This window comes from Nothobranchius furzeri, chromosome 1, assembly GCF_043380555.1.
Source record: "Nothobranchius furzeri strain GRZ-AD chromosome 1, NfurGRZ-RIMD1, whole genome shotgun sequence".
Lineage (NCBI taxonomy): Eukaryota > Metazoa > Chordata > Actinopteri > Cyprinodontiformes > Nothobranchiidae > Nothobranchius > Nothobranchius furzeri.
The window spans coordinates 43,942,096-43,965,214 of record NC_091741.1 but is presented as its reverse complement, the minus strand read 5'-3'; the positions used below and the strand labels follow the sequence as shown (position 1 = coordinate 43,965,214).

Sequence of the window (23,119 nt, the reverse complement as noted above, 5' to 3'; positions counted from 1 at the left end):
AGCCCTACAAGCGAGAGGATGAGGGCCGGGCCGGGAAGGGGGAGAACAAAAAGAAGAGAAACATTGCAGCGCCAATGGTCATCATGCAGTGGACAGGCTTGGCTAATGACGACAGGGCGAGGTGTATTGAATTTTTGTTTTTCAGCCGGTGAGGTGATGCGGCGGCGTGCGTCGCTCGTGCCCAACTCCGGGGCTGGGCCCCGATACAGGGCAACTTCTGAAAGGCACACACACACAGGAGTGGACAAGGCGGGTGTATGTTAGAAAATAGTGGTCTCGTACTTGGTGTTGACTCCTCTCTTCGCCTCCTGACCAGGCTCCACAATCCATGGCACATTGGCATGGCCCTTCTGGTCCATGGACGGCTGCTCCATCTAGTGCAGAAAAAGAGAAGACAGCAAAGGTATTTATCAACGTACCCTTTTCTCAACTTTTGTAAGGTAACATTCGGCTAATTTCCTGAAATGGGAGTCATTTCCATTCAGCAATATGTTTTATATTAGCTGTGCAGTAAGACATCAGAACGATCTCGGTTAAAGAACCACTGCATAAATATCAAGAAGGGGTCAGGTTTAGGTAGGACTGAGTTCATAGTTGTGTATTTTTTGGATATCCTTTTGATAATTTTGTATTACTAGTTTGTGATTGCATTAGTTCAATAAAAACACTTATCCATGTAGTTAGAGCTGAAGTACTACTAGTACTACGACTGGATAAGCCAACTAGTCAATATAAATACTAGGACCTGAGTTTATTGTGGGTGAGTGGTGGGATAAGACTGTAAACATTTCTACTGGCTCTCCAGCATCAATCTGCAGGGTTTTGTTGAGAGACTGAAAATAAATGGGTGATTATAATTTTCTGATGTGAATTATTTAGCCTGGCTCTCCAAGAAAAGTCCTGGCAGTCCGTTCTTATTAAGGCTAGGTAAGCAGAAGCTTAAATGGTGTAGGTTTGCACTGCATCTGTAATGCTGCTTCAGATGACTCGAACTCCAAATTTCCATAAAACACGACTGTTAGACATTTTGTGTGACTGCATTTCCAGTCAGAATACACCTCCAGCAGCTGCGCCAGTATTCCCTCCAGATCAGAGCAATCGATTCAGCAACTTAAAGTGTACACAAACAAGGTATAACTATAACTATCTGGCATCACTGTGATACAGCTTGGACAGTCAGACCATAAGTGCTGCACTTCTACATTTCTTACTGCCTCGGCACAACAAACACCACATCTCTATCCAATTGTGTTCTGATGTGGGTGCGATTTAAGCAACTGATGGTGGTCTGTGATGATCTGATCTGGGGGGTATTCCAGAAAGCAAGATTAGAACATTGGGGATCTCCTGATAAATCCCTGCTCGACAAAGCGCTCCCCTCCCCTCCAGGTTTCGCCGGCTCCACAAACGATTCTCAGGTGGATTCAAACTCTTCTAATCCAAGCGAGGAGCCTCGTTCTTCATCCAGACAGAGCAATAATTATTCATTCATGCCTGTGTGACCAGAATGAATATATAGCCACATCAACAAAGTATTTCCTTTTACATATGTATTATGTTAGCAAGAAGTTAGTAAGGTAGTTTAAGGCTAATTTACAAATTCATAAAGAGGACAGCATGTCTAGTAGTAGTGAAAAGCTGATGTATAAATGCTCCAGAATGTAAATCCAATTAGAACTAGATTTTAAAAGTTTAAACTTGTTTATCCATCAAGAACAAAGCTGCAGCTGCTTCTGCTTTGGGCCAGTTGTAGGCTGTACCAATTCACCACCTCATAACTGCCAGACACCGAAAAGAAAAGGGTGATGTCACTTGCCTCGTCCAATCATATTCACTAAGCGTCAGTAAGCCTAACTGCTAGCTTGCCACAGAGCAGGTTTGTTCTCCAGCCTGTGTTACCATGGTGACTGGGAGGGTTTGCAGGCTAGCCACATTCATAGAACCGATTTAGGGGATGTTACACCGGGAGTTTCAAAAGAAATCTCACTTTCAGGAATACCCCCCTGATGTGTACAGGTGTGCCTACTCGAAAGTAATGTGGCTGCAGAAAATGGGTGCATTCCAATGGTGAATCACACAGAAACAGCAGTAATTCTACCCGCTTTATCTCCCGGGAACTGAGCATTTATTAACTGTCAGCACCTCATCCAAACATGGTATTATTTTTCGTTCTCCAGAATAGGGCCGAACGATAATTCAAAAGTTCAAAATATCTATCAATAGACATGTGGTGCGATAGATAAAAAAAAAAAAGTTTCCTTTTTTCATATCAGGTAGCAGCATACTAGACTCACTACTTACTCTTAACCAATCAAAACCACAGACCTGCATGATACGTCACCAGGCCCTCCCCTCTCAAGCCAAAACGGAGCGTGACACAGTCACTACGACGCCGACAAATAAAATAGACCTTATTTAAAAAAAAAAGACATTTTATCTCGCCTGCTGCAGTACGTTTGGCAGTTTCTTTTTGCCTTTATGCTCAGCCGCCGCTTTAGCTCCGACGCGAATGCTTAGTGGTGGCCATCCAGCTCAGCCTTCATCGGAGAAAGTGACGAGTCGCGACATAGCTGAAAGGAGCATTATACAAATTCTGAAGAAAGGCACGTAGAGTGCAAACTCTGCAAAGTGAAACTCCTTTCACGGGAGCACATGTATGGGTATCTTAGGAGGAAGAACAGAAAGTCGCCTCTCTAAGTTTGTTAGCTATTGGTGCTGCAGACAGTTTGTGCCGCAGACAGCAGCAGTGATTCTGTCAGCGCAGAGAGCAGCCGGGAGAAAATCTGTCCGTTTTTAACCATGGCCACATACTAAAAACGATGCCTTTCCCCGAGGAAAACGGAGATGTGAGAAGAAGTGTGTGTCCCATGCTGGCCTGTCTGCAAGGGCCAGGTGACCTCCCCCTCCAACTTCTCCCCCACACGCAGATGAACACTGGACTCCAGAAATGGGACACCATACAAAGGATGAGTTCCGCTCCGTTTCCAACCCCTGCAGAATTGGATGCATATGCTAAGAAGGTTGCCAACAACCCCCTCACCATTAAGATCTTTCCCAACAGCGTCAAAGTCCCCCAGCGAAACCACGTGCACCGTACGGTCAATGGCCGGGATATGTCAGGCCAGCGCCAAGACAGGACTCCTTGCCATCGTCAAGGCACCCACGGTCAAAGGTATCCTAAAAGATTTTGATGGTAGCTGGGTGCTCTTGCACTCTGAAGTCATAATGAACCCCCCTACTGGATCCTATCATATGGCTTCGACTAGCACTTTAAACCATCACCCCTCTCTACCTGCGCTGCCCCAGCAGAGCATACCTCTTCAACCGCAGGACCTCCCTCAGACTTTACATTTGCCCCTCCCTCATCAGCAGGCTCACACCCAGACTCTCAGACACCCTCCCACTTTGGCCCAGCACCCTCAGGGCCCACCCAGACTCCATACTTTGTCCCAGCATCCAGCCCTCAGCCACCCGCAGGGGCCCCCCACTGTCATGCTCCAGCAGCAGCACCTTCAGCAGCTGCCACCACCTGGCCTACAGGGGAGCAGAAAGCTGCCAGATGGCGACGCGTCACCCAACGTTACCGTCTCTACCTCAACCATTCCACTCTCGATGGCTGCAGGGCTGCACCAGAGCCGCCAGGCTGACCTGAGCGCCATCGTGCATCAGCTTAACCAGTTCTGCCAAGCTCAGATCCAATGTGCAGGAGCCACCTCCATGAGCGAGGGCCAGATCGCCAACCCCAGCCCCATCAGTCGTAACCTGCTTATCAGCGCCTGCTCCAAAGTGTCAATGCAAAGTAACCCTGCTACTCCTGGCTTTCCGCCTCCCAACTGCATCATTGGCCCTCAAGAAAAAGCCACAGCCCCAATGGGAGCCCACCTCCCATGAACCACTTGCCTTCTAACCACACAGATCCCAAGCAGCAGCAGCATCTTCATCTACAGCAGCATCAGCAACAGCAGCTACATCATACTACGCAGCAGCAGCAGAAGATACGCTCCTGGAATTACCAAGTGGCTCAAGTGGCCCACATTCAGAATGATGGGACACACCTCTGTAAGCAACCTTCCAGAGACCTATCCTTCCATGTTAAAGACATGGGCTACCCTGCAGAGGTGTGTGTTGGTCAGTCGTACTCACTGAAGCCACCTGTAGAGAGACCCACCCCTTCCCCTCCAGTCAACAACAGTATACCCGGTCCCATGGTCCACTACACCAATGGTCACTATTTAAGTCCCACATTTGGAGCAGCAGCATCCTTCCCACACCCAACAGTGACAGCTCCGGGTCTCAGGACATAGCCATGCCATTCCACGGTGCAGGCCCGGCAGGGTGTACCACACTAGACTGTGGCGCCCCCGGGGCTCGGAACAAGCTCCTCCTCATCCTCCTGTGGCCAGACTAATCTGATGCAAACTTCAGATTACTTGGGCGGGGACTTCCAGACGCCCTACTTCCGCGATCAGAATCTCAGGCTGATGGGCAAGATGCACAGGCCTCCTCTGAGCAGGGTAGGTCCAGAGGTTGGAGATGGCAGAACCGCTCTCATCCAGCACCCAGGGTACAGATAAGCTTTGGCCATGTCTCTACAACTGTCATCCAACCCATTTGTTTAGTCTTAAGAAAGGAAACTCAATGGATAACCGATAGGACAACAAGTATTAAAGAGGGTAAAATAATATATTTAATGCAGAACAGTAGTTTTTTTCTTTGTTGTGGATGTTTGTTTCATCTTACAAGTGATCAATCAAGGGAAATTTCTATAAATAACAAAGCCAATACTCAGTGCATTTAAATGTGCATTAGAAAACTGAACTACTGGTTCAAGGAGACAATGGGTAGTTTTTACCGTTATTCAAAATGTTATTGACGATGAATAAAATTATGTCCACTTGTTAAAATATTGGCGGCTTCATAACATATCAACATAAAAAAGGGTTGGAGTCTCTGAGGCATGCCATAATAAACGCCACATTTCCTCTTGCTTTGAGTCTGTGTGGGTCATGTTCCGTGCCTGTCGTGGTGGTGACCCCAAACCTGCTGTTGGACACCAACAGTTAAGCTTGATTTATGCTTCTGCGTCAGTGCGGAGACACGCAACACCATTATCCGTCCTTGCGTAGGGATCCGGCAGGCACGCAAGTACGTACGGAGTCGAGCCCACTTTTTTAAACATCCGTCGAACGAGACGGATTATGCAAGCTTGTGATTGGTCAGGACGCCGCTGTTGTTTACAGCACCGCCATTGCAAAGAGAGCCGAGTTTAACTAGCGGCCAGACACGGAGAAGCTTGAAGAATACCTCGCGAAAAAACTCTAAAAATATGAACGTTTCATCTTCCCGTGACTGGAGGAGTGAAAAGATGCGCAGCAAGCGTTTAATTTGTGGACGGAAATGACAGGAAACGTGGGTTTAGATGTGGGGAGCGCATGAAGCGGTGGAAGAATGAGAGACAAATATGTCCGTGTTAAAAGTCTCTTATATACACAAAAAACACCATATAAACACACCATCTTGGACCGATACATGACATGATACCACAGAACAGCGCTACGCCCTCTGTGGTCCTGCCGGGCAATTGCTTTGCAACGCTCCCCAGGAGACGGAGAAGTAAAAGAGCAAAACGCTTCCGTCAATCCGTGCGTGTCCGTTCCTTGCGGAGCTGACGGAGAAATATAAACCAGGCTTTAGGAAGGCCATCAAGCTGAAGAAAGAGTCCTGTTGGGTACTGGCAGTCCAAGTGGAATGCGGCTCGAGTGGTCGCGGAGGCAAAATCCCAGGTATGGGAGGAGTTTGGTGAGACCATGGAGAGAAAGCAGTGGACAACACTGTTTATAGTGCAGACTGTGTTCTGCTGACCTCAACTCGAGATGTTGTGAATCGGTAGGCAGAGTACTTTGAAGACCTCATGTCCACCAGCACTTCTTCCAGTGAGGAAGCAGAGTCTGGAGTCTTTGGGTTGGGCTCTTCAGTCTCTGGTGCTGAGGTCACTGAGGTGGTCAAAAAGCTCTTCGGTGGCGAGGCACCTCAGGTAAATAAGATCCGCCTGGAGTTCCTTAAAGCTCTGGATGTTGTAGGGCTGTGTTCGCTGTTTTTTCAGAGTATGAACGAACTACCAGCCCCTCTGATATAGGCTGTTAGTGTGACCAGTGTCAGAGCTTGGCCTGCATTGCTGGCAGTAAGTTGGGCTCCGCTAAGACTGCCCATTGTCACAGATTCTGTTCATAACTTTTATGGACAGGATTATATGCACAGCCAATGTGTTGAGGAGATCCGTTTTGGTGGTCTAAGGTTGATCAAGGTTCCAACCCTCACCTATGGTTACGAGCTTTGGGTAGTGACCGAAAGAATGAGATCATGGATACAAGTGGCCAAAATTAGGTTTCTGATCCTGTTCTAGGCTGCAGACCCGAGGACTACAATGCCAGAAAATTAGCATCGATATTGCATCCTCTCAGTGGAATTAACTGAAGTCTGAGCAGTCACGCCGAGGTTGCATGCATTCTGCTCGACAGGTAACAACATTTAGTATAATTTTTTTTAAACTAGCAACACATTTCCTGTTTTTACTATGTCTGCTTCACTCCCAACTAGGGTTGTCACGGTAACCGGTGTAGCGGTAAACCCCGGTAAAAAGGTTGACAATAATAATAACCGTCTTGTTTTAAAAATAAAACTATATTATCTCGGTGGATTACTGTGGCTGTGGTGTAGGCGCAGTGACCCTTCCCAGCCACCGTATCATCTGCTGAAGTTGCCGGTGGCACATGCGCACTTTGTTGTTTACAACCAAAACTTTCTTGAAGCTAAAGCTGAAATAATGGCCAAAGGAGGAGACGGCAGCACTCAGGACATTTATTATCCCTCAAAGAAGACAAAGTGGGAAGTACGGGTATTTTTTGGATATTTGAAGAATGCTGAGGGGCAGCTGATAGAAGACGGCTATCCTGTTTGCAGCACGTGCAGAAAAAGTGTCTGTGAAAGGCAGCAACGCTTCAAATCTCATGACACATCTGCGTGACCATCACCCACAACTCTACAGTCAACGCAAGGCCAGCTAACGTTAGCGTTTTAGCTAAAATGCGTGATCCGAGGATTTGGGTTGAGGGAGAACGCAACGAGTCGCTATATAAAGCAGCTGCAGTGCCGCTACCTGCATATAAACCGTGTCGTGGACACCCCCATGTTGAGATGACGCTATGCATTACGGGGCTCCCAGGGGCAGATAAGAGTTGGTCTCTCTCCGAGAATAATTATGAATTTAACAATGATTACTGCCTGATGACATTTTCCCACATCTGCAAAGCTCACTGGAAGGATACAAACTGAGGACAATATTTTCCTTATATAGGGTTTATTACTCAAGTAAGAGTAAAAAAAAGTATCTGATTAGAAGGCTACTTGAGTACTGAGTATCATCTGATCTAATATTTTTTAAATGATGTCATCAAACAGACAAAAAAAAGTTATGGGCAAATATTGGTATTTTAATGACTAAAGGGGAAAAATGTAAACAAATTATTAAGATAATTATATGTGTTTTCTTTTATCATGCTTTAAGCTTTTATTACATTTAAAAATTTTACCATTTTTGCTTAAACAGTTGCTGTATTGTTTTGAAATTTCCTCATGAGACTTTAAGAATGCTGAGTCTTGATCCTGACCTAATGTGACCCAAAGGACAGCTGCTGACTCGTGCAACTGTTTGTTGCACATCGTATGATTAAACACTGATTAGCACTGAACGGTCTTTGTGTGAAACTTGTAACAATTAAAAACTGAGAGCTGTGTTTTCCACCTCCCTTCAGATCAGCTCATCAGTCATGTATCTAGGGACCCTCCCAGCTTGTAATAAAAGTACACGCTCACATCTCAAAGTTAGAATGGATTGGAGGAACTGTCAGCTCAGTGGAGACTGAGTTGGTGAGGCCTTATTCCATTCTCCTCGAGCATAAAACAGAATTCTGACTTCTGTGTCTCTTTTCTTCCTTGTGTACGGTGTCTAGGGGGTTTAAACCTGACATTAATAAACAACATCATTACAAAATAACAAATTTTAGGTTAAATTTAGACCAAACTGAGGACAATATTTTCCTGATATACAGGGTTTATTTAGTTGTCTGAAAATGTAACACGTTTAAAAAAATACCGCGATAATTTGGTCACAATAACCATGAGGTTAAATTTTTGCACCCTGACAACCCTACTCCCAACAATGTTTGTCTACTATTTGTGTTGCCTTAAGCTTGGTTTATGCTTGACGCGTCCGCGAGGTCCGCACGCTCCGCGCGGCAAAATTGCGTCATTTTAACAACCACACCCCTCCACAGCGCCTCTGCACGGCCCAAACTTTCCACACCGCGCACCTAGGAAATTTTCTAACCACGCGGACGATCAGACGCGGCAAAACATGGCGTACTGGCAAGAACTAGTATGGCAGAGGTTCGTAAATACAGACATTTGTATGATTCAGCTCTCAAAGATCACCGTGATCAACATGTTGTTAATAATTCTTGGAGAGAAATAGCTCGCACTGTCGGAAAAGACGAGAACGCTGTTAAAAAATGCTGGAATGCCATGTTACTTCTACTATGGTGTAGTGTTGGATGCATGCCATAGAGCTCCATGCTGCCCCGTTCAGTTTGGGAGAATATTGGCTCACCGCAGAGACAAGCCGCATGAACCATAAACGCTGCAAGTTGTGAAGCGCGTTCCATCCGCGAGCCGCATCACCAAGTGGAAAGTAAATGTGTCGAGCATAAACCAAGCTTTAGGCTAACCAGGAAAAATACCTACCATAGCAGAGTGGAACGCACTTCATTTGAGCATTTGATTTTCTAACGTGCATGCAAACTAGGAAAAAGGCTCCCAGTTTATAGATGTAGATCCTCTTAGATGTGCATGTAAACGCACTGACTGAGTCCAATGCTTGCGAGGTGGTTGTAGTTTGGTCAATATTGGGCTAGTATTTTATAATTATTATTTTATAATTAAACAGGTTGGCATTAAAAGCAACACTACAAAATATAACCGCGAAGACAAACTGATGAACAGTGAGAAACGGCCACAGCAAACGTGAGAATGAGAATTGGGCTGAAAACCATCAAACCACTTACACATGTGGTTTTCTGCACGTGTTAAAATATGTGGAAATGAAGAACAGAAGAAGGAAAAGTGTGGAAGACCTGTAACTGAGCTTTGTAAGGAAGATGGAAGAGTCGAGGGGGTGGAAGAGGAGGGTAGAGAGGAGGCCGGTGAGGGGTGTAAATGTGACCCAATGACCAGCGGCTGGTGGGAGATTTGATGACCTACAGGGGCAGAGGTCATACTTGTCAAAGTGAACTAACTCAACGTCACTGACATCAACAAAGCAGCACTGCAAAACCACAGCAATGACACAGCAGCCGCATGGCAACAAGGAAAGGCAACAGCACTCCAAAATCAAAGCAAAAACCATGGCAACAACACGATCGCCCTGGCAACAGCATGGTACAGCAGTGTCACGCCACATTAAATTAGCAACCACTGCATAGCAACAACACCTCAATATGAGCTTAGCACAACAAAACAGAATTTAGGAAACTGGTCCTTTCAAGACTATTTTAAGATTTCCCACTAGCCCAACTACTCAGAAACTGGTGATTAGCAAAAATAATAAATGCCATTTTTGAGTGCACATTTTATTTATACCGAAACACGCCGATGCTACATTAAAGTTATGATTAAAAAAAAAAAGTTACCATGACGGATCAAAGCTGCTTTGCAACAAGCTATTTCTGATCCACGGGCAAGCTTTTTCCACCTGCTCTTCAAAATAGAAGTCAGTGTTTTTCAGGCTCATGGATGGCGATGCTTCTTTAAAATTGTCCTGCTCAGAGACAACAAAGTTATATTAGGCCTGTTTAGCTCGATAGGGTGGGTTAAATTTAAGTGTCGAAAATGTAAACAACCAAAATTCTAAAAAGCTCAAAGGGACAGAAACAAAAACAACTACAGTTTACTGTAAAGCATAAGGAGGTGCTGCAGAATGGTGATTATGGCTGGTTGGCAGCAGGAATATTAAATGAATCCTGCAGTGTATATGCCCCGCTGCACACCACAAGCCATCAACTCCTCCATACACACATATGGGAACGTAGGGGGAAAAGAAAAAGCAATTAATGGTTAATGTAATGGTTGCAGACTCAGCAGATTGTGTACATATGCCGTCGTCCATCATCTGTTAGAATACAACGACTTAGATACCGTCTCCCCTTCATGTTGTCTCCCCGGGATGCTCTTTCATCACCGTCTTGCATCTAACTTTAAAGAGTGAGGCCATTCTTCTGAAGCCGCCACCACGGTCTCTTTCATGACTCATGCTATATATATATGATTCATATTAATAGATATGAAACTTGTTTAGAGTGCTGTTATAGCAACCCCAGTAAAATGATCCTGGGTCTGCTGAGCCAGATGAGGCGTCGCCGACGGAGAAGGAGGGAACCACAGGCAGGATGAGCCACTGTGACTATTTTAAAGCTTTGTCAGGGGTTAATGGAGTGTTGACAAATTTGCTAATAAAAGTTGACACCGTGACTACAGGAGGCATGACGCACATAAAAATGCTAATACAGCAAAGCGGAGGCTAGTTATAATAGCAGACCACTTTATACGAAGCAGCAAAAGTTTCTTATTTCTAATGCGGGGCCAAAACTAAGATTTCCCTTCTGTTTCTACTGGATTACTGCAACCCCACAAAATCTCGTTTTAGGAACAGGGTGCCCTGCACACGACAGCAGCAATAATGATGAGAAGGCATGCCCTTCTCCACACACAGACCCAAAGTGAGCAAGCAGGCCTTGCTGGAGCGCTATGCAAACAGACTTCATCAATCAACCAGATGTGTAAGAGACTACAGGGAGAACAAGACCAAATAGACGCTTAACAGATCCACATAGACCCTTGCCACTTTGTCCACTGGGCCAAGACTCACACAGAAAGACACAAGCAGCCAGAATAATGTTAGTAAACCAAGCTTCCAGTGGGATATGGTGTAAGTGAGCAGGAACCGTAGACTGGGATGGATCATTATGGTTGTTTTTATGGACTGAGTCAAGTGAAAATGGGGGGAATGCTGGTTAGTGTTGATCAGAAGCTAATATAAAAATGCTAAACTTGAGTTCACGGGTTAAAAAAGCAACATCAGAAATGAAAATTCATCCCAAAAGACATTATTTATCATTTGATTACATAAAAATTCAGATAACTGTTTGCTAAAAGATTTTCTTTTCTTTTCTTTTTATTTGAACCTATCTGAACAAAACCTTTTGGAAAATGTAGTGATTTCTTTATTCAGGATGGATTTTCTCTCAGTCAGCATTGCTTACTGAATTGATGCTTACTGATTTGCGGATGTTGATGCGGGGTTTGGGGATGGGTTTGCCAGGCTTGCTGTCAAAGCTTTCTGGAAGCGTTGATGATCCGTGGCCGCTCTTCCTGGCCTGCAGGGCCAGCTGGTAGGCCACCTCGAAGGCCTGGCCAAGTGTCAGGATGATCTCATAGGCCAGATTCTAACAAGACATGAAAAGGAAACAGCTGTGAGGATACAGCGTAAAACTCTGACACGCCTTTAAGTGTCAACACTGACCACGTCAAAAGCAGTGAAGACGTGGCAGTAGTGGTGACTGGATTTGAGGTCTTTGGTGATGTAGGCAAATGTAGACAGATCCTCTGGATCCTGAGCAGCACATGAGATGTTACGGATCTCGTGCTCTGCTATGATGTTCTGTAGAGAGACAAAGGGAAAGATAAAAAGATGCAGAAACTGTGCTGATGCTGAGCTTCAGCATGGAAAAACAAACCAGGACAGAACTCTCAGTTCAAAGCTTTCTAGAGAAGTTGTCGGAGTGGCCAATCCATAACTTTCCTCTTCAGCTGAAAGAACCTGACGACAAGCTGGATAAATCTGCTGCCACGGTTCCTTTCAGAATAAAAGCTGAACCATCACGACCCCATTTTGGGTCTTGGTAGATGCCAATAAAACTGTCGTGACCCGGAAGTATCTCAAGACTGGTCTGGTCGGCAACCGCTGCTTTTCTACCGGCATCGGTTCCAGAGGAGGTCAAGCTGGACCTCGACATTCCTGATCTAACGGGGACTTCCGCCAAGGGTACGTAGGCTGGCAGAATGGCGTCTCAATGTGTGTTATAAATCTCCAAACCAAAAGCTTAGCACGAAACGTCATCTTCACTCCCATCAGAACTAATCGTTTCTCCAGATTTGCTGGTTCTGAACATTTCACACATACACCATCCTCAGTCTTACTTCACCTTAGTTACACCATACACCTAGTGTTTAAAGTTAGTCGTGTTTTAATTTGTTTAGTAATAAATCTTTAAAACTTGACTCTTTGTCTCTGAGTTAACATGAAGTGGTTACATAATCCCTGCAATAAAAAGTTCCAATCTTCTGGTTTAAGTTATCCAAAGATCCATAAGATTGTTTTCATATTTCCTATGGAATTTCACATCTTATGGTTCATTAAATAATATGTAAATGTAATCGTTACACAGGAACTGTGCTGATGCTGAGCTTCAGCATGGAAAAACAAACCAGGTTTATTATTCATCCCTAAACCACATTATTATTGCATGGCATCGGTTGAGTTGGAGTACATCCTCTGGTTATGTCACTACAGAACTCTCAGACTTTGTTTAGTGGTGATTAAAGCCCATTTTGCTGCAGTGAATTAAAGAACATCAAAACCCAGAAGTTTTCCAGTTTCAAACTTTTGTGCTGAGAGTCTGAAAATCCAACAAAACTGGAAGTGCACTACATCTCAGAAGAAGAGTATAAGCATTTAACCGTTAACTCATATTAAAAATGCACCAGAAATCTGCTGCAAGCGTTGCAAAACTAAAAGCGAATCTAAAATGTAACGATTTAGTCCTACTTTTGTCTCGGTTTCATATCTGTGAAGCTTCAGCAGAGACCAGACATCAACACTTTGATGCTGTTCAGACATTACACCTCAGAATGTCACTCATGCTCAGTGACCTTTCACATGTTGTTTGTTGTAGGCGTCGCTGGCGCCGTGCATGTTACCTTATTGGTGGCATCGATGAACTTCACTCCTTTGTAGGACACCGAGAGCACGATGGTCGGTACCTTCTTCATCTGTTCTGTCGACTTCTTGGAGAGCGGCAGAAACAAAATGTAGAGACAAAAAGAAGAGAGAAGCAACGGTGACTCTTGAACTCGTGACTTTTCAAAGAGTTTATTATTGCTACATGAATCCGCCTTAAAAGGAAAGAAAAAATAAACAGAAAGGAAGGGAAAGATAAAAAGTCTGATCATCTATTGATTCCCTCTATTAAAATACAACCAATTAATACAACCAAATTAACTGCATTGATGCAGATTCAATAATACTTGAAGTTACATCAGACTCCTACAGTACATCTCGTTTGATTCCATACCTATATGGAAGGCATTATGCAGTGAGGAGCTGTGAATTTACAGAGATTACCCACCCAGCTGTCCTCCTACCTGCCAAAAGCTTTGATATATTCAAGGATGGGAGCCAAGTCCCATTTCTGCCTTCTCTCGTTTTCTTCCCCTCTCAGTTCTCCTATTTAAACGTCTGTCAGCTATCTTTTCTGTATCTGTTTGTTTGCCTTGTTCGGTTCTTTCCTCCCTCCTGGCATGCCGACCCTGTCAGGATCAGCTAATGCTGGAAAAACTGCAAAGGCAGATGCAGAGCCAGTGAGTGAAGCTGGAATTCAAACATCCACATCTGCCTCCATTATTGTGAAAGGATGAATAAATAAATGAGTAGAGCCAGGCGAAGGTAAAGAAAGAAGGTTCATTAGGAATGCTCTAGGACAAAGTGATGAGATATTCATCTCACTGCACTTCATTACAACCTCTGCGTGCTCCAAGGGTGTGTCAGGAGGAAAGATGCCCTCTGATGAAGCAATAAATACAGGGAATGGCAGAAGCAGAGACTAGAATGCTTCGCTCATGAATATTAAAATTGATCTTTACTTTGCAGCGGCTCAGAATGAGTGTGAAAAGAGCCGAGGGCCAAAGGGGAGTAGTGTTACAGTTAAATACAGAAGGCGTGAGCAGGGAGAGAAGAAAAAGGAGAGACTTGAAAAGATAATGTAATAGGAGGTAAAAGGTGGATTGAGGAGGATCAAGAAAACCATAAAAACAAGTCTAAATAAATCCCTCAGTGCTTTTTAATCTCCCTACATGACACTTCAGGCTCGTCTCGACAAAGGTTTAAGGGAACACAAAAGGTGGCGTGCGTTAGACTGAGCTTTACCCTCATCTTGGCACAGGCGTCTTGCGTGGACTCTATTCCTCTCAGCTCTTTCACCAGCATGGAGCCCAGGTACTGGTAACGAGACACAAACAGGAGCTGGGGTAAATACACACTCAAGAGGAAAAGCATGTCCACAACAGGTTTTACTGAAACCAGCAGCACAGTCTCCTCTGTAGGATTTACAATAAATCTGAGCCTACGTGTTATTCCCCAACCAGGATACACCTACATTCCATCTGCAGGTGGAGTCATCCTGGGTGAACCTTCAGAGCCGTTTGGATGAAGATGAGTCTGATCAATACCAGTATCGGTAAAAGTTAACCGATACCAGGAACCGATACCAATGCAGTTGCTTGAAAATGGCTTCACTGTAACTTGTCGTTTCTGTTCACGTAATATTTTAGTTTTGTGATGATTTCCATTCATATTTTACTTTTTATCTACCTCACATTCTTTTCCTGTTGAAAACAGAGAAGAAAATTAAATCTTTATTTCAAATCATTGCATTTTTTTGTGTGGTAGAAGTATCGGCATTGGAAATCGGTATCGGCGAGTACCCAGATCCAAGTATCGGTATCGTATCGGTTAGGGAAAAAGTGGCATTGTTGCATCCCTACCAGAAACCTCAGATGCTGAACGCAACGTCCTGTTGCCACTTTTTTTCCTTTTTTTTTGACAGCTGCTGCACCACCACAGACTCAGGCACTTACACCTATCAGCCATGGCATTATGACCACTGATGAATAAACTAAGTCATGCTTCTTAACACATTCATCTGATGAGAGAATCTGAACCAGTAGGCCTCCAAATGTTCCTAATATCAGGCTGATAGCATCTGTAGGATGCAAATGCAGTCTACGATCCAGGAGGCTCATAAACTTTCATACTAGCTAACTGGAAAAGGGTTTAAAATAAAAAGTTTACACGTCTTTACGTGTTTCTGTCTTGATGAAGGAAGCTTCCATTAAGTTTTACTAGAGCTTTTATAATAAGACACAAACACACAGGGTGGTGGTGACACCAGCCTACCCTTGAGAGGCTCCCAGAGGTCCATTAATGCTGCTGATCCTTCCGTCAGGATGTGACTTTACGATATCTGATTTAATAAAGAAGCTACTAATGGTGCCATTTTACAGCAGCTATGTTGATGTCAACAAAAGAGCACTTAATGGGTGACACTCACCACCTCACAGTCTCTGTCCTGCCTATGGAAGGGACCTTAGTCCCTAAAGTGGGATCCTAACAAGGCTTTTAGCAAATTACGCAAAAAATGCTTTAAAATGTTTTCGTCTCATCTGTTTAACTCTTAACGGACAAAACAAGGACCTCAGTGTTGACCTCACATCATTACATTACATTTGGTAACAGAAACAAATTGGATTACAGGATAATTTAATTACACGGACAGACTTTGGATCAGTCTTGTTTTTTGTTGCTGAGTCTGGACCTTGGCGTATCAGACAAAGCTTGTCTGGTGATGTTAATACTCTGCCTTGAGTGTAGCTAACAGCATCAGATCTAGTCATCTTTGGTGTGCACACACAACTCTATTAGATTGAAGCCTCTACAGACAGGCTAATGTCTGTAAATCTGCCCTCGAGTTAGTCAAGAAACAGATCCTGTAATATTTAGTTGATGTCATATGCAGCAAAGCTGAGACGACAGGTGGATGAGCACGGTGTTTATGAAACTGGTTCATCAAAATAAGCATCAAGTGACACCCCACACACACACACACTCACTGAAAGCTTCATTCTATAGGGTGCCCTGCAGGCTACACATTCTTAGAAGAGTACATTTTACTTAAATAACCTTTGATTGATTAATAAAGTTTTTACAACATATTTGAAAAAGACTGCAGATGCAGATTTATATCAGCAGGTGGCAGAGTTGAGCTTGTAGCTGACAAATAAGACTTATTTAACTTAAATATAGTACACAGTAACAATGTTTAACATCAGGACTATTTAGAATTAATTAATTATTCTGTAACTTTTAGACATCAGTCAAATGCAGACACTAAATAAGCTCAATCTCCTACTTGATCGATCAGTCATGATTAATAAATAAACACCACGAGGACCATAACTTCTACAGGAGCCTGGTTGTCCAGTGCAGTGTTGTTTTCATTAACGCCCCTTTTTCACATAATGAAAACGAGATGCTGACGAGATAAAAATATAGCTCTTTGGTGACTAAAACATGACGAGACGTGCGGGAGTTTTCGCTGATGAGACGAAACGAAAATTATGCTCAAAATGTATCATAATTGATAACGAAGACTTTTGTTTTACAGACATCTTTTGCTGCCGGTGTGTTTTACCCTCATTCTGCAATCTTTACTTGTGCCGACTTTTAAAACACCACAGCAGCGGGGGTGTGCATCATTCAGAAAGCCTAAAGATCGGAGCATTCTTGCAAAATGAAACATTTTAATATTTGTTTTTCATTGATTGCAATGATTTAGTGAGTGTTTGGGGCTAAAATTCAAATGCAGATGAGGGACACGGCCCAAAATCAATTTTATTTTACCTTAGTAGTTGCATCAAAAGTTAGATTTAAATACAACTGGTATTTTTGTACATTAGATGCATCTACAGAGTGAGTAGAGAGAATATTATAGGCTGTTGAGGCCTGCAGGGTTTTGTGGGAGAAGAATTTGTAATGATAATGTAACTGACATAATAAAGTTGTTATCTGAGGTAGAGCTGAAAGTAACAGAGAAGATTTTGTTTATGTAGAGCTAAAGAACAAGCTCTCATGCATCTTTTAGTCTCCTCTTTCTTTTACCATTCAGCATCTCAGTTCTCCTAAAACAAACATACAATAGTCCTCCCAACATCCCCCTAGCATCTTGTCCGTATTCCTATTCACTCCACGGCGCCATCACCTCACCAGAATCCACTCTTGAGTGCTCGGCCTGCCACTCTGTCTCATTTAACTCACTGAGCTTTCTTCAGCTCTGAAGATGTCATTAAAGAGGCACCACGTTTCCTCTGGCGGTCCTCCCGTCATTCATATCTTCCAACAGCTCAGACATGCTGAAGCTGATCATGCTGCTGCTACCAGCCTTTTCCTTTTCCCTGCCTTTATCACACCACCTGCAGTTACAGTGAAGCAGGTATTGTTTTACCCGTTCTGTCCAGAAGCAGAGCGGTTGTGTCAAAGTGTCTCTGACTTGGTGGAAAAGGTGGTTATTGAGCTAAAGTGACATATGTGAATTAGGAGAAACACGATACCACTCTTACCAATAATGTTGTTGTTTCTCATGAAGAAAAAACAGCATCAAAACAAAGGTTAAGGAGGCTTGTTTAGTTCCACAGTGGACTAATATCAAGGTTTCGAAGCATTAAATGAGTTAACAAAAATGTAAGTCTTAAATGGCATTAAAAAGCATTGCATCTGTTGTTTTAAAGTGATAAAAATATAAATGGTGGTTCACTCTTAAGTTGTGTATTAGCATCAACATGTGCACCATATCAGCAACAGCTTCTGACCTGTCATAATACTGGACGTTTGAACAGAACTGGCGTACGTGGGAGCAGGAGTTTGAGGAAAGATAAAGACAACAAAGTTTATCTCTTATTAAATATAATATCAACTAAGAAAGAGAACATTTCTTAGAAGAAATCACAATGTAGCTGTAGAAATACTAATTGGTATATATGTTGTGTGGGGTGCGGGCTACATGCTGTAAAGACTCTCATACTAGTCAGTGACTCGATGCAAATGTTTACTTTGTGAAGTGCCTTGAGATGACTCGTCATGATTTGGTGCTATATAATAGATAAACTGAATTAAATGGAAAAAATTACAAATGGGCTGGAATTTAGGAGATGGCTGCAACTCGTCAATGATCAAGATGATGGATTTTGCAGTGTTTGTATAAAGAAAAGAAAAAAAGAATAATGAAGTATGGTACAATGCTAACATGCAGTTGCCACAAGCAGCACAACTATCGTTGCAACACAGAGCATCATTGGTTCAAATATAGAGACGCTCTAGTGTCTAGTATAGTGCTATTTTGTAGGCCTGGAATATACTTGATGTTTAACCTTGGGTTGGCGCAGGCTGTATCTTTGATCACTTGCTGCTACACCGCACGGCACCACATGCAGTACTGGAGCTTTCCACTGGGGGCGCACTAGAAAACTCAGACCAGATAAAGTGCCGGGTTTGTAGGTCCAACCAAAACAAACATGGTGTCAATAAAAGAGCTCACTTACTGGTTAGGTCATCATGGTGAGTGTGTCTGGCTCATTTTGTCAGCTTCACCTACTGGTTACATGCGTGTGGCAGCGTTAAAACTCGTCGCTTTAATTTTGGGGGATGCGCGCAAGCAAAGCTTCAAATCAATGCAAGTAACGCGTGGCAGCCATCTTAAACATGCGCTCGCGCCGTTAAACAGCAATGAGTGGTTTGTTGGTTTGTTTGTGTTACAAATGGCATTAAAAACATTCAATCAGATGGGCTGATTTCTGCAGAAACCCTGGATCTGGGGGAATCTTAACAACCAGAATACTCACATAAGCTTCGTAGTCACAGGACTGAAAGATGAGCTTCTCCGGGTGATGCTGCCAATACTGCACAGGAGTGGACGAGGTCGCCTCGTTGGGTGGACGCAACGTGATTGGCTCACACCACTCACCTGCCTGAGAGAGCAACCGTTGACGCATCAGAATGTTAATAATAGCAAGGTGTTGACGTGATGGATGTGTGAATATTTTAAATGAAACATTGAATTTTACTTGGGGGATTCTTCCAGCTGGGGCGTGCTTGTGCTTCTGAGCTCAGCCTAAATCACTTCATCACTTTTCAGACTCGGTGAGCCTTCACCTTTCTAACCAGAGGATTCACCTAGACTACATCCTTCTCAAACATCTGCAGTTTTGCTTTGGCTTCATTCTTTTCTAATTGAGATTTTTTTTCCTCAAAATATTCGCCTACCCTCTGTGTCCATATCTGACTGTTTTTGTTTGCCAGAGACTTGGTGAAGGAATGTGGAAGGCAGATGTTGGATAAGCATCCCCAAATTAAGTGTTCCGTCACACCGGCAGGCCAAGTTCAGGTCAAATTCCACCGATTTCACGTTTAGAGCTTTTATTTAAACTTTAGCCCAGTTAAAGAATAAAAACAGAAGCTAAGAAAAGTTCTTTGTAGAACAGAGGAAGCGCCACGGTGACTGAAAGGTAACCCGTCTGAACAACAAACAGAACATTACAGCAGGGGTAATGCCACAGAGAGACCCATCCTCCCTTCTGTGATAGTTACCCTTCTATTCTTGCCAGGCTGACTCACCAGCGCCTGCTCAGAGTGTTGATTTGAGAATGGAGGAAATTCACTCTGACACATGCATATTTGGGATTCACCAGTGTGTGTTTTTCTGCGGCGATAAGCCCTGTGATTCACGCCGTCACACAAAAAGACCCTAATCAGAGTAAACCAGAACACAGCTGCACTGATAAGTGGGTGTGGATCTTTGTAATGGTGCTGATTCAAAAGTTATAGATCTGCATTTTAGACGACATCCGGAGATATTTAATGTTTGTTTGAAGATATTGCAGGAAAATCCTGGTTTCATAAATACATCTGGAACTTTCTTAACACATGTTTGGAAACATGTCAGAGTGCCAGCTACGCCTAGTTTTAAATCAACATTTTACAGTCATTTAAATATCTCTGATTTCCTTTATATTTATTAGTCCTTAAAGCTGCTTTCCGGCGTTTTCCTCTTTCAGAAATTATGTATGATTTGTCAGAAATCTGTAAAAGTGATTATCTTATCATGTACTGTGATGTAATATAAGCAATACGTCTATTTATTTATTTGCTAAGCACGCCCCCTGCCCGGCAGAGCTCCGTGCAATAAGAAACTGAGTGCCGACCAGAACAAACCAATAGCGTTAGACTGCCGCTTAGACCAGGGGTGTCAAACATGCGGCCCGCGGGCCTGATCCGGCCCGCAAGTGGGTTAAATCCGGCCCGCGAGATGGTTGTGTAAACTTTATTTTCATACTTTACAATGTAGAGTGAAAATAAACATCTTTGTGAGCAAGTTTCCTCTGTAATGAGTATAAATAAAACAAAGCTGCGCTCAAGGCTCACACAAGAATTTGAATCCCATCCTGAAGTTGGCCGCCACTCAGGATGTGACTTCTGATGTTGATGTGCTGGTGAAAGCTAAAATATTTTAAGTAAAATGAGTCAAATATACTTTAAGTGCTGCATGAAACTGATCTAGCCATGTGACCTGTAAGCTCTTTGAATCACTAAGGAATGTTTTTTTAATTTGTTGATTTTTTTTTTCAAATGTTCCCACACTTCAGGTGTTGTACTTGTACTACACTGTCCTCAGGCTCCAGCCTTGTTTTATATTGATTGTATTAAAACAAAGAAAACAATCTGAATTTTTTATTTTATTTACCGGTCCGGCCCACTTGGGACTAGATTTCCCTCAATGTGGCCCCTGAGCTAAAATGAGTTTGACACCCCTGGCTTAGACGCTTCAAATTTAAGGAATACCTCGGCTGATGCAGAGTTGATGAACTTTTCACGGACAAGTAAGTCTCAAAAGTATAAATATATGAGAACACAACATGACATGAGAATAATACTCGTAAAACGTCGTGTTTTAGCTGTTTGTCGGCTACAGAAGCACATTTATAAACAGAAACTTGAAGTCTCCATCTTAAAAAAACTAAGGAACAGCGTTTTTGTGTGATATGCTTGTCAGCCACTAGATGGTGCCATTAGATAAGAGAAATACTCCGGAAAGAAGCTTTAAATTCGAATAAGTCCTTTCATTTACAATAACAGATTAGACTGATCCTAAGGGACAAACAGGAACTGAGTTTAAAAGTAAACATGCAGAAATGTAATGAAAAGCTTTTCGATATCGTTTTTAAAGGACTTTAAAACTACTTTTAGAAGCATTTTGTTTGATTTTCTCTGATCAAACCCTCATATCTGTGGTTATCTACTGACTAATCCATCCATGAGTTTCCCCCTTCCCTCCTCACCACGCTGACTTGAGCCATCTGTCGCTCCAGCTTAGATCGCGGTACATCCTCGAAGTAGTTCTCGGTGCTGCGCTGCCTGCGCCGGGCGTCCGCCTGCATGATGAGGTGCTGCACGTCCAGAGATCCGCCAGGGACCCCCGCCGTATACGCTTGCTGGCCGACCGAAGGGCTGAGCTGGGGAGGGGTGTGGTTTCCCGCGGGCTCCTGGTGCAGCAGATCGGTGAGGTGGAAGGAAAACAAGTGAGGCTTCGTTCATCATTTCATTATGTGCTGTGTCATTGTGGCTCACACGCAGGGCAGCATCAGCACAGAGTTATATGTCACATTTTATTTTCAGCTTCAACTCGCTGCTGGTCCTTTTGTGTGACGCCACTTAATAACAGGTCTGTCTTCGGGTATTTTAGTTAAATGTTGGTGAGATCCTCATACAGTTGATCAGTTTATCAAACCTGTGAAGAGTATAAAATGTGCTCTTGGTTTATTCATTCATATCATCTTTAGCTGCAATCACAGTTGCAGGTTTAATGTTCATATCAGACTCACAATTCAGGGAGGACATCACATACCAAGTACGGGATTGAGCAGAACTGAACCTAATATTTTATTTTTAGGATAAAACAGTTTTCCACTCACCGTTAATATTTTATTTTATGTCCTGAAATTTTTTTTTTTAATTCCATCACAAGTTTGTCACCGAGTTACACTAGAACAAGTTGTCCTTGGATAAATCCACTAATTTGTGTTTTTCTTCTTTGAAGGGCTCGAGTCACACATTGGTTGTTTGGACAGACCGAGATGAGAGCATGAGTGAAACCTCTACTGCTGCATAGGATTTCCTTTGGCTCAGAGTCGATTTTTCTATGGACATGAGGGAGTTGTACACTGTAAAAAATAGCGGTATATTTAACAGTGATAAATCGTAAAACCATGACAGGAAAAATCCATCAGCTAGAAAATTATCTTAAACTGTTGATTTTATGTGAGGTTGCTGTATATAAACGAATTGGTGAAAACAGTCTTTTTAACACTTTTTCTATGTAAAAAAATATAAAACTCTACTGTAAAGCACTCTTGCATCAATTTTTTAATGTCCTTAAAGTTTATAATGGTTAAACACTATGATTTTACATTTATTTTGGGGGGAAAAATGAAGCTTTTATTTGCTGGTAATGGTTTAAGGGGTTTACTTCCTGTTTCCCAATGTGCTTGGCGACATTTAGGTGAGGTCTAGCTGAACCTGACTCGTGAATGCATGCGAAGGCTGTGCTGCTGTTCAATACTGATGTCATCATTGACTCTACATGACTGCTACAATTTTACACACTAGTGCAGCTGAACAACAATGACCTCAATGGCAGTTAGTTGGTTATTTCATTCTATGAATTTATTGTATGTAATGTGGGAAAATCCTTTGAAATGTAGTTTTTTTTTTTTTGGTGTGGAAAAAATGTCTTTACTGGCACAAATGTAATTTTATAGATTATTTTCATGTTCATTTTAAAGCGAAAATGTTTTGGTATTTTTTTCCAAGTAAAAAAAAAATCGACAGTAAAATACAGACGTCTGTACCATTTTTAGCCATTAAAACAAAATACCTTCTTACCGTAAAAGAAAAAGGTTGTGCCTGTAATTTTACAGTGCCATTCTGGCAACTCCAGCTGCCAGCGTTTTACCATGAAATGTACGTTTTTGTTTTTTTATTTACGGTGTAATGACTAGTAAGTAAAACCAGTTCATCGTAATCATTATTCAGGACAAGCCAGCAGGAGGACATAGGCAGTAGGTT

General features: G+C 42.9%; 1 protein-coding gene, 1 long non-coding RNA gene and 1 pseudogene across 6 annotated transcripts in view; 2 read left to right on the top strand and 1 right to left on the bottom strand.

Moving 5' to 3' along the window:
* Positions 1-23,119, bottom strand: part of anks1b (ankyrin repeat and sterile alpha motif domain containing 1B) — a 305,040-nt gene that overhangs the window by 1,042 nt on the left and 280,879 nt on the right. For 2 of the 5 annotated variants that reach the window (XM_054739750.2, XM_070548597.1), the window contains 8 exons: positions 21,334-21,537; positions 18,841-18,966; positions 14,315-14,386; positions 13,090-13,176; positions 11,633-11,770; positions 11,388-11,555; positions 9,189-9,311; positions 283-374 (listed from right to left, as the gene is read on the bottom strand). In XM_054739750.2, coding sequence (XP_054595725.2) covers positions 283-374; positions 9,189-9,311; positions 11,388-11,555; positions 11,633-11,770; positions 13,090-13,176; positions 14,315-14,386; positions 18,841-18,966; positions 21,334-21,537 — 1,010 coding nt within the window. Of the gene's footprint in view, positions 1-45; positions 375-9,188; positions 9,312-11,387; positions 11,556-11,632; positions 11,771-13,089; positions 13,177-14,314; positions 14,387-18,840; positions 18,967-21,333; positions 21,538-23,119 lie in introns of those variants that run through there. The other 3 variants (XM_070548583.1, XM_070548587.1, XM_070548606.1) reach the window with 3 other exon arrangements.
* Positions 293-22,206, top strand: LOC129163004 (uncharacterized). Its single transcript, XR_011519173.1, has 3 exons — positions 293-403; positions 6,404-6,518; positions 22,092-22,206. It is a non-coding gene; the product is annotated as an uncharacterized lncRNA (long non-coding RNA).
* On the top strand, positions 2,604-4,698 carry LOC139066237 (protein FAM222B pseudogene; annotated as a pseudogene).